This window comes from Phoxinus phoxinus (genome assembly GCF_949152265.1).
Source record: "Phoxinus phoxinus genome assembly, chromosome: 5".
In the NCBI taxonomy this organism is placed as follows: domain Eukaryota; kingdom Metazoa; phylum Chordata; class Actinopteri; order Cypriniformes; family Leuciscidae; genus Phoxinus; species Phoxinus phoxinus.
In genome coordinates, this window is record NC_136880.1 from 43555594 (window position 1) to 43570824 (window position 15231).

The following is a 15231-nucleotide window of genomic DNA, read 5'->3' on the forward strand; positions in this document are numbered from 1 at the left end:
GACGTCATGCAGTGAACACGTGTTTGCATTGTTTTAACTCAATGCAGAAATATTTGTGATGCAAATTAAGCTTAAAACAGAGTAAAAGACGACAGGATTTGTCGCAGACTTCATGCTGAAGTGAATCCACATGTTATTCCCTCATCTCTTGTAACATGTAGAAAAGTCTTTGTAAATGTTGCATCTGACGACAGAGAGAGAGAGAGAGAGAGAGAGAGAGAGAGAGAGAGAGAGAGAGAGAGCGCAAAACAAGGCAAGCTTTAAACAGGCTTGAGTTTCTCTCAGTTCAAGGGACTTTAATCTTTTGGTCTGGCAATCAGACGAGATTTAAGTGGGAGTGAGACGCCTCTCTCTCTCTCTCTCTCTCTCTCTCTCTCTCTCTCTCTCTCTCTCTCTCTCTCTCTCCGTCTGGCAGCTGTGGATGTTGGCGAAGCTTCTGAAATGGTGACTTCATCCCGATCTGTTGCTTTCAAACACGGTTGTCCGCTTTTCCTCTCTCTATTGTTCGAACTCAATGTTTTGTGGAAAACCACATCCTGAGAAACACCACTCCTGCAAAACTGCTCACCAAAAACAATTCCTCCACTTCTGATGTAACGGCTGAAGTCTGAAGAGCAAAGACAGATGCTTCAATGAAAGCCTTCAGACTGATGTTTACTGCGGTGATTTACAGCAGCCGGTCTATTTAAAGAGGACGCTCGCCCTTTTACAGTCTTAATGTGTGTTCAGGCTCGACTAGAACATGTTCTCCTGCTTGAATGTTGATTATTTTCCACATATTCTCCATTGTTGCGGCTCCTCTCTTCCCAGTCTGTCAGTAACGCTCTGTTCACTTCCTGTCTCTATGAAGCCCCGCCTTCTGAAAAGCACACTGTGCTCTGATTGGTCGGCTGGAGCAGTGTGTTGTGATTGGTCTAGTGTGTTTGGGAAATGTCCCGCCCCTTACCATAACCGCCAGTTTAACACACTACTAACTAACTCATCCAGGCCCCGCCCCTTTATTCTGCATATTAATTATTATAATGAGGAATATTGAGACGTGTTCCCGGGAGAAACTCGAGACTAAAAAATGCTGGGTTGTTTAAACCCAATTTTGGGTCAATTATGGACAAACCCAAACGTTGGATCAAAAATACAATTAAAAAATTTAACCCAATGGCTGGGTTTGTCCATATTTGACCCAAAATTGGGTTAAAACAACCCAGCATTTTTTAGAGTGTACAGTGGAGGCGTTTCAGGCGTTCAGAAACACTGACTCTGATATAGAGAAGAACTGGAGAAAAGAGAACGATGGCGCTCGTAATAAAACAAGAATCAACATCGGCGTGGCTTTTCAGAGATGGCTTCCTGGAAGAGGGCGGAGCTAAAGCATGATATTCGTGTTACAATTCTCTGATTGGTCGATATTTCTTTACAGAATCATGGGTAATGTAGTTTTTCACCAGAAATCCTAACATTAAATGTGATTCTTTAAAAAAACTGTTTGAAATAATGCACTTAAAAGGCAAATACCATCGATTGAAAACCCCAGAGCTCACATTAGATCTCTAATGGTTTTCCTCTGGAGAAAATGAAGCTGAACCGCTCTATTAATCTGATTGTTTAGTGGATTTCTCTGTTACCATGGAGTTTACCGCGGTATTCGCTCTTTAATCCTGATGGCTGCGCTCCACCAACTCTAACTCATTTTCCTCTCTCACTTCACTCGCTTTTCTTTCCTTTCCCAAAGCCTCACATTCTCTCTCCGTTCCCAGTTTTGGAAACTCGGATGTGGAGCGGTGATCCTGAGAGAGGACGGGTTAACCATTAAAGAGAGTTCAGGTGTTTTCACCTCAAAGGCTAATCAAACACATGCTAGCTTCTTACGCATTAGTGTATTCATTTTAAAAACACAAAGTCCGATTCCATAATAGAAACACATTCAGTCTCTTTTATTTCAATGACATCTGCGATCACTTATGTCTGTAATACTGTAGAATCCAGCAATATTAATTCAGAAGATCGTAAATATGAAACCTGAGATAAATGTGTAGAAACATTACGCACCTCCAAGCTGTTTACCCGAACATCCCTGAACTCATTTGTTTTTAACTCATGTTTTTGGATGATTCTGCTGTGTTTTATGCTCATCTATATCTGTTCATAATTAAAACGCTGAAGCACAGGCAGTAATTCACTGCGCTGATTATTCTCATCAATCACAATCATAAAGACGAGCTGGGTTAATTAGCTCTGCGGTTAAATGCCATTAACCTCACGCTACCTCTCACGTGCTCATTTATAGCAAACTCCATCAAAACTTGTACATGTTTGGTTTTAAAACTGAAATAGTCACTGGAACTTATTTAAATCTAAGTTTTACAGTGATTTCTGTCAGACTGTTGAACACCAGACGTGTGTGTTTCGCATCAGATTCCTGCACGATTGGGGGAAGTGGAAGCAGACTGGGAGTGATGGTAATGATGGCGTTATGTTGTGTTTCCATGACAACACTGGGCTCTGGGACGAGGGTTTGTGGATGTAAACACACGCGGACGCATTAAAGTAAACTGCGTTTTTTTATTTACATGTGAAGGCTTAAATCTCCCAGCACCACAGGCCAGACCCGCTGGAGACGTCACAAGTGTGCCTTCAGTCGAGAGCTTTTTATGCCCAAAAACCACAATCCGACGGCACTTCTGGAAGTGATTGTGCTGCGTTTGGTTCACATTGGGAATGAGCGGACCGATCAGAGGATCTACACTGGACTGAGTGTGTGTGTGTGTGTGTGTGTGCAATCTTCCACTGACCGACTGCTTTCACACAGGCTGAAAGAAGCATTAGCACATAGTTTGTAGCCTACATTTGTTAAGTAGAGAGGTTTAGATAAAGGGGTTTGAGAATCAGTATCTAAGCTGACTAAAATAGATTTATTCGATATTACTCACATTATATTTCTGTCATGACAACTCTCAGAGTGTTATATAGCCTATGCGTGATAATAATGTTGATATGTTTGGTCTTGGTGGAATAGATAGTCAGGGTTTGAAATGAACACCCGCGAAATTCGGGTAAAAATCAACTGTGACGGGAAACGCTGTCAAATCACGAGGCAATTTTTGGCGGGTTACTTATATTTACTCACTTTGCTGGAACAGATTTAGTGTGAATACCCAACTCGTGATTCATCATGATATATTAAAGGTGAACTATGCAGGTTTTTTACCTTAACCGAACAGCTTCGGAGTCATTGGAATGGTTATATTTATATAATACTTTTTTCGGGTTGAATGGTCGTGCCCCTATGGCATGTGAGCGGAAAAAAACACACTTGCAACTTTGGGCCGGCCGGCGCGTCAGGAAGTATCGCGTGATATCAGGTCTCGCGATGTAAAGAATTGCTTTACGGCTAAAAGAAATCCGTTAAAATTCTATCATTATTGCGCTCCCTCACGCTGTTCGAACCCGAATGAAGACGACGTAGTAAAGAATGTCCCGTCTGCTGTGATGTCGTTGATCTAGCCTCTGGTATCTGTTGTCAAATATCTACTCCGAAGCTGTAGGGGGCGCTCTATAGAGAAACCTGCGAGCAAACAGCGAGAATACATCGAAGAAATTCCCGAACTTGCATAGCCCTGCTTTAAATACAGCGTTTTGCACAGAATCTGCTCATACCTGGCATGTTTGAACACACGTCACTGCGCAACAAATAACGGCACGCTTGTTCATTTGCATTGAAGCAATAGCGAAGATTAAAAAGCATTCGGTTAACAGAAAATACATTATTATTTTACAACATCATGTTATAGCCTACTCTATTGATCCGTCGACAGAAAACACATTTTTGGGTGATGAGGATGAAAGAGGAGATGCTGGATGACAGGATTTTGTTTGTAAAATAAATTAATGTATGAAATCCAAATTTTATGATATATATATATATATATTAATTTTTTTTTTTTTTTGGCTAGTAGAAGTTCTGAAGGGCAGGTAACTTAAAAATGTAGTAGCCAAATTGGCCAGTGAGTGAAAACGTTAATTTCAAACCCTGAATAGAGTATACACACCCACAGCAGATATACAGGCGGAGCTGGGGAGGGAGGAGGGCTTCTGGAAGCTCTGCAGCAAATGCTCACCGGTATCTGAAGGTTGAGCAGCGAGCTCATTGGCTGCACTGATACAGCAGGAACCAATCAGCAGTGCCCTAGAGAATGGTGTCATTACACGCATTTCATCCGAACAGCATTGTGAAATTTTACAAATAAAGATACATTTGGTCGTTAACTTTTAAATGCATTATTATGCAAACACACGACTGCTACGTTTCTCTCCGATGTGGTAGGAAATAAAATAAAATGAATTTGAATGTAGTGGATTATAACAGTGACAAGATGATTGACAGGGCAGTTTAAACGATGACAGGATAAACGTAACGAATTGACAGAGCGGTCAGTTAACCGCTTATATTGGCATAGGCCCACAGCCATTACAGATTTAAAACAGTAATATCCTATACTAAACCTAAACTAATCTTGACAAACTATATATCATTTGAAAGCTTACAATCTCTAGTTTACATATTTGGTGACTGATTTTCTAAATAAATTACAGAGGAGCCGTAATTTATCAATTTGCAGCAAGAATATGTTCATACTCCTGAGGTGTGTTCAGACCTTTATTTTGAAATAGTGATGAACATGAAAAATCATGAAAGAATGGTAGAAACCTCAGTTTGTTTTCATGCCAAGAGTTCAAAAGATAGCATCCATTCAATTATTTTAGAAAAAAAGCTCTGAAAATGTTTTAAATATAAATTTATAAAATATTAAATATAAAACATGCATTTTCATGTCTATGACCTTTAAGGGGTTAAAGACAAAATTATGATATAGTTATTTTGACCCAAAGCTTGCCTGTACAATTCTGCTACACATGCACTTTTTCTTCACAAAAACATATTTTAGGGAAACTTTGGCGAATCATCTTCACTTACTGACCTTCAGCTCCTCATAACAAATAATAAAACCTTTTATTTCAACTCTTTGACGTGCATTATTTATGCTTATTTTACAGATGGAGTCTAAATGAGAATATTTTAAATCTAAATTAGTTTTTATATGGCACAGATGACTAGAAGTTACAGGTCCAAACATTTCCAATAAATCTGCATAAATATAGATTCAGTGAGGAACCATTTCAATATGTTTATAATAAAACTGTGCGAGGAGCTCAGAGCTTCATCACAAGCAGATCTGGAGAAATGAGCATAAAATCAATTTAAAGTTGGACGTTTTGTTCTAGTTTAATGATCGACGTCTGGAATAAAGTTACACCCAAAGCTTCACAGTCTCACCCGTCGCCGGTCTGTCTCTTCCTCCGTGTGTATATGTGAACAATAGACATGTGTAAGTCTCAGTTGAAAACTTATCTTTTAGTTAAGGGTGTACATTGAAGTAATAACTTATTTTTATTTAGTTCTCTTTCTCTCGACACTGATCTCACTGTACAGTTGTGTGAGGGTGTGTGTCTAAGGCTCTGTAAATGTTTTTATACATGTATGTTTTATTGTTTTTGTCATAACTGTTGCTAGTAGATGTGCTTTATGAATATCAAAAGTTGACAGTATGTGGCAGGAGCCCCGGGGCCCAACGGAGGAATGCCAGATCTGTGTCTTATTAGAAGTGTTTTATAAACTCATACGGGGAGGAGAAAGAAAGGCTTATTAAATCAAGACATCAGCTGTAGGATATTAAATATGAAGAGTTTCACTGAAATCATTCTGAATGAACCCTTGACCTTGAGTGTAGGATCTTCTCCATCATGTTTATTCACATTTATAGACCAACTCCAAAGGTCTCCTGGTCTGAATGTTGACCAGTGGAGCTGCTCTGTCTGGAGCCCTCTTTCTGCGCACGCAACGCTCACGTGTCTTGATCTTCTCCTCAACTGCCTGGGACATCCTGGGCCAGAAGAACCTGGACCTCATCAAGTCCAGGGTTCTCTCAATACCCAAGTGCCCCATGTCATCGTGTAGACTGCGCAATACCATTTCCCTTAGCCCTGCTGGTAATACAAGCTGATAGTGAGAGACCCCAAGCTTCCATATACGCTTCACACCGATGCCAGTACTACGGGGCTTGGTGCGGCATTGTCCCAGGAACAGGACGGGCAGTTGCGGGTAATAGCGTTCGCCAGCAGGGGACTGACAAAGAGTGAGGCAAAATACCCTGCATATAAGCTTGAATTCTTGGCATTAAAGTGGGCTGTCACAGCCAAGTTCAGCGATTATTTGTATGGCACAGACTTCACTGTTGTAACAGACAGTAATCCTCTGACGTATGTTTTGACTTCTGCGAAGCTTGATGCTGTCAGCTACCGCTGGTTGTCTAGCTTGTCGACCTACACCTTTAAGCTCCAATATAGGGCTGGGAGTCAGAATCAGGACGCAGACGGTCTCTTTTGCATATTTCGCTGTTTGTAAGTGAGGGTTGCATTGTCGCCGCGACGCAGGTTACAGAAAAGTTGGCGAGCCAGCCAGGAGTCGAACCTAGAATCTTCTGATTTAACCCTTGGTTTATTCGTTCTAATTCTCTTGTTTTTCTTAAGGATCGCACCAGCAGCTTCTCTAACTTGAACCAGCCGCTTCACTGTCTCGCAAAAAGTGTTGCATCACCCTTGTCCTGGCTCCACCTATTAAGGTGGGGCTAATTCCCACTCGTCGAATTGAACCAATCTCCATCTCGTTAAATTTTATAACTTTTCTAAATAAGTTTTCTGATTTTAGTTTATGCATTTTCTTATCTTCTCTTAGAATCTTAAACTTTCTTCTTCTTTTCTTTTTTTTCCTTTCCCCACAGATATTAATAAAATAACTGTTTTATATATTCACAAGTGTTAGTCTCTTTTTTCTTCTTGCTCTCTCTCCTTGCGTCAACAGAATCTCTTAAGTGACCTGGGTTACATGCTCCTCTGGCTAAACACAGGTAGTTAATTCTATTCTATTCTATTCTGAATCATCACAGAAATCAGGAGACTTCAGTGAAAAGATCTCTTCATACATCTGAGGTTAAGATGAGGACCGTTCATCAGACTCTCTAAACTCCTCAATGTTGATGAGAGACTCAGTAACACAACATTATCATTGGCAGATCTTCACTAGAACATCGACCGTCTCAACAAACAGTCGAGAGACTCACGTCGAGGGTTTACCGACAGAACCCTATGAAGTTTAAACTGTACATGCACTAATAACCTCATTATGTGCCATTTCTCTCAATATTGAAGAGTTTAACCTCAAAATGGAGGTTTGGAGGATTTTACAAAAACAACCAGGGCCTAAATCAGTGTTGGTGAGTGTGTGAAATCGTGTCGGACACAAAATTATGTCAAAAAATGCCTGTCTTGTCGAGTATACTCAGTTATGGCTGGAGCGAATGCAAACCGTCGAGAAAGAAAACGTGTATCAGTGTATTAGATCTGTGCATTCGCTCTTAAAGTGACAGCAGCCTAATATTCCTGAGCTGTGTGTGTTTTTAATGTTAATCAAACAAAAGAGGACAAAGAAAAAATCACTCACTGCTCTTGACTGACTAACTTTTGAAATGTTAATATGGATTAATCTGTTTAATGTTTGAGCTTTTTTACCTGCTCAGCTGAAGCTCAGTGACTCTGGAGAACTGAGGGGAAGTATATTGAGCTGAAGTCCGGCACGCGTGACCCCCGTCCCGTGACCCGTGCTCAGGATCGGGTATTGTTGACAGGACAGTGGATGGTATCTCGAGGAGTCTGAAGGACTCTCTGTGCACAGAAGCTCATATCACAGATATCCAAAACCTCAGCGCCGGGATTAAACATGTCATATTTCAGAGGCGTGTGTGTGTGTGTCATGGAGCAGAGCTGAGGAATGATGGGGTTTATATGAGACTCAGAAGATGTGTGTGTGTGTAGAGGTCATTCAGGTACAGACATATTCATATGTTTTTATGCATGCAGTTTAAAAGTACAAGCGGCAACCCCGCTTTTTTTTAATAGACATGAAAATGCACATTCGGAACTTAAATGGTTCTAATTCAAGAATGCTTTTGAATATAGATGTAAGATTGGTCTTGTTTTAAAGAAGACATTTGGCAGATTTAGGTAGAAGTGAAATAAATTAAGAATAAAATTTAATTATTCATATTTTATATAAAATATATATTTTCAAAACCTGGTGGTCTCTAAAAATGCAAAAAATGAAAGACAAAAATCTGAACAAGTTGTGTTTCAAATGTTAGGTTGATATCTCAGAAAATGAGCGTTCAGTGAGATTTAGTTTGGGCGCAGTACCACACTTCTCCACTAGTGGACATCACTGCCCATATAAGGCCGCCTCCATTTCCATATGTTGTTTGAGTCTGAACCATTATTTTTACAATTTTCATACAATGTATGAAGTAGACATCCTATTCAGAAGTAGTGTTGGAAGTTTGGCAGATTTTGAAATGAATTCAACCTCTAAGAAACACAAAAGATCACGTATGTGCATTATAGCTCGCTGACACATCACTAATGCTGAATCTATTATTGTTTTCTGTATATTTAAAACATTTTCAGAGCTTTTTTTCTAAAAGAATTGAACGGATGCTATCTTTTGAACTCTTGGCATGAAAACAAACTGAGGTTTCTACCATTCTTTCATGATTTTTCATGTTCATCACTATTTCAAAATAAAGGTCTGAACACGCCTCAGGAGTATGAACATATTCTTGCTGCAAATTGATAAATTACGGCTCCTCTGTCATGTATTTTGAAAATCAGTCACTAAATATGTAAACTAGAGATTGTAAGCTTTCAAACTATATATAGTTTGTCCAGATTAGTTTAGGTTTAGTATAGGATATTACTGTGTTAAATATGTAATGGCTGATGCCAATATAAGGGGTTAAAGCTGCATGCACGCTCTTGCAGAAAACATATTACCAGGGCATGTTCGTTGTATCATCATTATGAGCTTGATCTCGTCAGCTGCTTGCTTTCTGATCTGGTGACTTTATGGGAAAGTCGGTGTTTACATTTGCTGCTCTTTCAAACAAGTTCAAAGGGAATTAAAGCGTTTGAAAATGTTTCCTTTTATCCGGTTTAATGAAGATATTATGAATCCAGCTGCTCTCGGCTCCGTCAGATCTGCACTGCGAAACCGCAAACTATTCTTTTGAAAACGTGTCAAAATGGCAAGATGTAAAGTCAGAATTGGGAAAAATGTACATAATGCAAGATGTAAACATAAAATTCTGAGAAAAAAATGTCAAAAGTTGTGAGATGTAAAGTCAAATTCCTGAGAAAAAATGTAAAATGTTGTGAAATTGCGAGATTTAAACTCAAAACTAATTATTTTTATTTAAAGGGACAATGTGTAGTTTTTAAAGCATTTTATAAACTAAAATCAATGTCTATATTCATAAATGTGTTCAATTACCTCTCCCAATGATCCGACTTATCCTCGTACGTGAATAACTTCTTATCTTTATTTGCATGACGGGTAAGTCCACGCAGGCTTCCATGTTGTTCCTCCATCTTGAAAAACTATAATAGCAGAGAGGGACAGAAAGCGCTAGGCTAGCTCAGCGCGTGTTCGTCCAGAGCCGGCGTTACGTGACTGACACTGAAGCGGACGAGGAGAGAGTAATGCGCGTCACTGTCCCGGTACATCTGAACGGCTGCACTGCACGGTACTTCATAATTCAGGATCTTATGCCGAGCCAAAGGAGAAATGACAACATTTAATTTAAAAGGAAACGTGCCGGCGAATTCAAAACCCGAGAGTAATATCGGGATATCTTTACCCAGGTGGAAAGAGCGAATGAAGGAGAAAGACTCTGAAGTTTCCTGCTTTCCTCTCGACGGGTAAGTCAATGTTACGCTCTAAACTACAAGCTTTTCTTCATTGCTTGGTTGTGTAACTCATTATATCTGCAGCATAACAGCAGAACATGTGACGTATAGTTAGCGAGGCGCTAGAGAGCACTGTTCGTCTGAATGCAAAATAGAATTTCACCGCTAGACGGGAGTATTTCCTACACACTGCCCCTTTAATTGAGAAATAAATGTGAATAATGCTAAATGTAGTGAAATTCTGAGATTTTTTATTTATTTATTGTAAGATGTAAAGTCCGAATTGTGAAAAAGTTAATAAATGTAAACTTAAAATTCTGAGAATTTTTTTTTAAAAGTTGCGAGATGGAAAGTCAAATTCCTGAGAAAAAATGTCAGAATTATTACGATTTTTTTTTAACGCAAGAATTGTAAAATGTAAAGTCAGAAATGAGAAATAATGTAAATATTGCAAAATGTAGTCAAAGTTCTGAGTTTTTTTAAATGTTTATTATTATTATTATAAAATGTAAAAGTCAAAATTGCCAAAACAATAAAATAAATGTAAACTTTACATTTTTAGGAAAAATGGCAAAAAATGAAAAATATATATTCGAAAAAACGAAAAAATACACACACACACACACACACACACACACACACACACTACTTTACTTAGTGATTGCTATTAGGATGTGAAGAGACTTTAGACCAGAACAGCAGTAAATGTTTCTGACGTCACTGCCTTTGATATGAACAGAGACGAGGTCCAGAAAGAACATCTCATTAAAACATAATCATCATCATCTTCTTCAAAGCTGAGTGTGTGTGTGTGTGTGTGTGTGTGTAAGTATCCGTCGTGTGTTTGTGCTCCACACGAGACTCCGAGGTCATGATCTAAGCATCAGGACAACTGCCGGGAGAAGAAACACGACTCTGATATTAAAGCGCAGCAGCGACTGAGATATGAGGCTTCAGGCCTCTTTCTGCTGGACTCAGATGATGTTATGATCATAAATAACCAGAAAATATGAAACTTTTCAACATTGTAAGTGTCTTGATCATCAGATCCTCATATTATACTGACTTCTGAAGGATCATGTGACACTGAAGACTGGAGTAATGATGCTGAAAATACAGGAATAAATTACACTATATTTTCACATAGAAAACTGCTTTTACATTGGAATAATATAATTGTAATTGTATACAAAAATAATGTATTTTTGATAAAATAAAAGCAGCCTTGGTGAGCAGAAGAAACTCTTTCAAACACATTACTAAAAATCTTGCTGCTTAAGAAACATCATCACTTAAAGAAGAGAAATGACTTGAACCATATTGACCTGTTCTGACGGACTCACACGTGACATCCATTTGACGGTGAAACACAACCAATCATGAACCGGGATAATGACTGACGTCACAGAACAGCGGGAGTGTCACGTGACCGCCAAACTCTCACCAATAACTTTTTATTATTAAACACAATGAACAAAATATCAAAATATACACATGCACCGGCATTCATAGATGCAAACGAACAGGTATTAGGCAAGGCCCGTATCAGTTTAAATAAAAAAATAATATTTATCTACATTATGGTAGGCCTATAAGGAAGGGGTCTCTTCTTTCCTCTTCTAATAAACCGATTTAAAAATCAAATAAAAATATTCCTAACCATTTCTGTGCCTTTACTCGCCAAGAGTTCAGAAAGTCTCATGTTAATAATCATCAACAATTCACTTCCAGACTGTCCGCGTTAGACTTTCTCCACAGCGGCGCCATCTTTGATTTGTGAATACAAAAGTCTCTGTGAGGGAGACACATCTCTGCAGTGGCGTGTTCTGTTATTAACGTGTTTCTGGATTGTTCAGCTGAGGAAACACTGCTATTTTTAAAACAAATTGGTAGACAAAAAAAAAAAAAAAAAAAAATTGTTAAACAACATACAGGTGAAACTCGAAAAATTAGAATATGGTGCAAAAGTTCATTTATTTCAGTAATTCAACTTAAAAGATGAAACTAATATATTATATAGACTCATTACATGCAAAGTGAAATATTTCAAGCCTTTATTTGTCATAATTTTGATGATTATGAGCTTATGAAAAACCCAAATTCAAAATTAGAATATTGTGAAAATGTTTTCATAAGCTGTAGGCCATAATCATCAAAATAATAACAAATAAAGGCTTGAAATATCTCACTTTGCATGTAAGTGATCAAAGCGCTGCTGTGAGGAGGACATCTAGTGGACACTGAGTGTCACTGCACGATGATCACTTAAATACACCAAACAAGCTTCAAAATCAGCGCAAAAAAATATACTTTATATATATAATTTATTTCAGAACCAGGATTCCAAGTCTCAGAAAACACAGGTGTATAGAGAGAGTTGTAAAAGTGTGATTTAATACACAATATTTGGACCCCATTAAAATTGCTGCTCACCAAGACTCCATTTATTTGATCAAAAATACATTAAAATTGTGAAATATTATTCCATATGTGAATATACAGTAAAGTGTAATTTATTCCTGTGATCAAATCTGAATTTTCAGCATCATTACTCCAGTCTTCAGTGTCACATGATCCTCCAGAAATCAGTGTAATATGATGATCTGATGCTCAAGACACATTTATGATTATCAATGTTGGAAAATGTTTCATATTTTTGTGGAAACTGTCAGGATTCTTTGATAGAAAGTTCAAAAGAACAGCATTTATTTTAAAAATTATGTTTTGTAACATTATAAATGTCTTTACTGTCACTTTTGATCAATTTAATGCATCTGCTGAATAAAAATATTAATTTCTATTGTAAAAAACAACAATGAACCTAAACTTTTGAATGGTAGTGTGTGTGTGTGTAATAAGCAGAGTATGTGTGTGTGTAAAAAGCAGTGTGTGTGTGTGTGAGAGTGTGTGTGTGTGAGAGAGTGTGTATGTGTAATAAGCAGAGTATGTGTGTGTGTGTGTGTGTGAGTGTGTGTGTGCGAGTTTGTGTGTGTAATAAGCAATGTGTGTGTGTGTGTGTGTGTGTGTGAGTGAGTGTGTGTAATATGCAGTGTGTGTGTGTGTGTGTGTGTAAGCCGAGTGTGTGTGTGTGTGTGAGTGAGCGTGTGTGCGCGTGTGTGTGTGTGGTGTCTGTGTGTGTAATAAGCAGAGTGTGTGTGTGTGTGTGTAATAAGCAGAGTGTGTGTGTGTGTGTGTGTAATAAGCAGAGTGTGTGTGTGAGTGAGTGAGTGAGTGTGAGCGTGTGTGTGTGTGTATATGTGGTTCTTAAAACTTCTGGAATTACAGAATTTATTTTATAATTATTTGAATATATACTGTAAATAAAAATAAATAAAATCAGAAACTGGGATGATGGTCATAATCACATGAACACCTGAAGTTTATGAACTGCGCCTCGATCGGATCACACAGACGCATGGAAACAAAACACAAATGATTATTGTGATATTTCAACGCATATTTGCAATAAACAAAAAGTGCTGATCTCAACAATATTTTATTCCAAAATAAAAGCTCAAAATTAATCACATCAATTGCATGATTTGTTCTGTATCTGCTGGTACACACACTCCTACAAACACTACGACCTCTCAGGGTCAAATATAAGAAAAGGTCAAAGGTCAAGACGAGGGATTTCTACTGTGCGAGTTTCAGTACCGCGTTACAAACTTACCAAAAGCCCTTCGAACAGTGGCATGTTTTTGCATATATATATATATATATATAATGCTGAATCTATATTAGTGCGAGAGAAAACAACCGTGAAACAATAACAACACATTTATGATTCAAGTAGAAAGAGTCGACTCGTCCGGCTGGAGCTCTTGTGTACAGGACTTAAAAACCAACGGCTCTTCTGTTCGGAGGAATTAAAATGATTTTGCGTGAATCGCACAAAACCTGCGAAGAAAACGTCCAGGTGAAATTTTTAAAAAGAAAAACAGAAATTAATTTCGATGTTGACGTGCGTTTCCCACGATCTCCACAAGGGGGCGCTGGACTATAAATAACCTGGCGTTAATGAACGATTTTGAGTCATTGTTGTAAGGCAAAGATTTCTGTGTGGAGTCCATCATCATCATCATGACGAAGAGCGTGCCGCCTGAGGTCAGAGGTCAAAGGTCAGGTGCTTGTTCTCTCGGCTGATGTTTGGACATTACTCCTAAACAACACAAACACACAAAGAACAAATCTGAGTTGCAGTCGCTCTAAGAACCGGTGGAAGATCTTCTTCAGAAAGACATCCGGATCATAATCCACCTCACAAACAAACACTAAAATTAATATTTTGAAGCCTATTTTTTTTAAAGATTTTTTTTTTTTGCATTGTAAGTGTGTTCATCAAAGTTAAACAAATTTAACTCTCAAACATTATATTATTATATTATATATAATATAAAATTCAGGACTAAGGAGGCACAACAAATATTTTATTATTTAAATATATTATTTTCCTTCACATTACAGTAATAAAAGGTAGTAGCGCAACAAACAGATTTTTTATTATATTTATTTTGTGTTAATTCATTTTAATTATTTGACTTTGTGTTAAATAAACCTTAATAAATTTATTTTTTAGAAACATTTGAAATAAAATACATTTATATATATATATATATATATAAAATATGATTTAATAATAAATATATATTATTTAAAATATATTAAAACAAATTATACAATAAAAAAAGTAACAAAATACATATAATAAAAAATATAAATAAATAATATTTAATAGCAATTGTTTCCTATTAGTTTCCTAGAATCTGCACCCTAGTCTAATAGTCACGTGGTACAAGTAGGAGTTCTCGGATTTTTTTCATTTTCATTTCCATCACAATAAAAGCGCAACCAGTTTTCCGTCGCAACCAGATAAAAGAGCAACCAGTTTCCCGTCAAAATAAAAGCGCAACCAGTTTTCCATCAAAATAAAAGCGCAACCAGTTTTTAATCACAATAAAAGCGCAAACAGTTTTCAGTCAAAATAAAAGCACAAACAGTTTTCCGTCCAAATAAAAGCGCAACCAGTTTTTAATCACAATAAAAGCGCAACCAGTTTTCCGTCACAATAAAAGCGCAACCAGTTTTCCATCACAATAAAAGCGCAACCAGTTTTCCGTCAAAATAAAAGCGCAACCAGTTTTTAATCACAATAAAAGCGCAAACAGTTTTCAGTCACAATAAAAGCGCAACCAGTTTTCGATCACAATAAAAGCGCAACCAGTTTTCCATCAAAATCAAAGCGCAACCAGTTTTTAATCACAATAAAAGCGCAACCAGTTTTCAGTCAAAATAAAAGCGCAAACAGTTTTCAGTCAAAATAAAAGCGCAACCAGTTTTCCATCACAATAAAAGCGCAACCAGTTTTCCATCACAATAAAA

The 15231-nt window shown here is 37.6% G+C and overlaps 1 protein-coding gene across 12 annotated transcripts in view; it reads right to left on the minus strand.

Moving 5' to 3' along the window:
- Positions 1 to 13329: 13329 nt before the first annotated feature.
- Positions 13330 to 15231, minus strand: part of epb41l3b (erythrocyte membrane protein band 4.1-like 3b) — a 64129-nt gene continuing 62227 nt past the window's right edge. For all 12 annotated transcript variants that reach the window (XM_079612924.1, XM_079612929.1, XM_079612925.1 and 9 more), the window contains one exon: positions 13330 to 14011. In XM_079612924.1, coding sequence (XP_079469050.1) covers positions 13965 to 14011 — 47 coding nt within the window. In that variant the 3' untranslated portion in view covers positions 13330 to 13964. The remainder of the gene's footprint in view (positions 14012 to 15231) is intronic.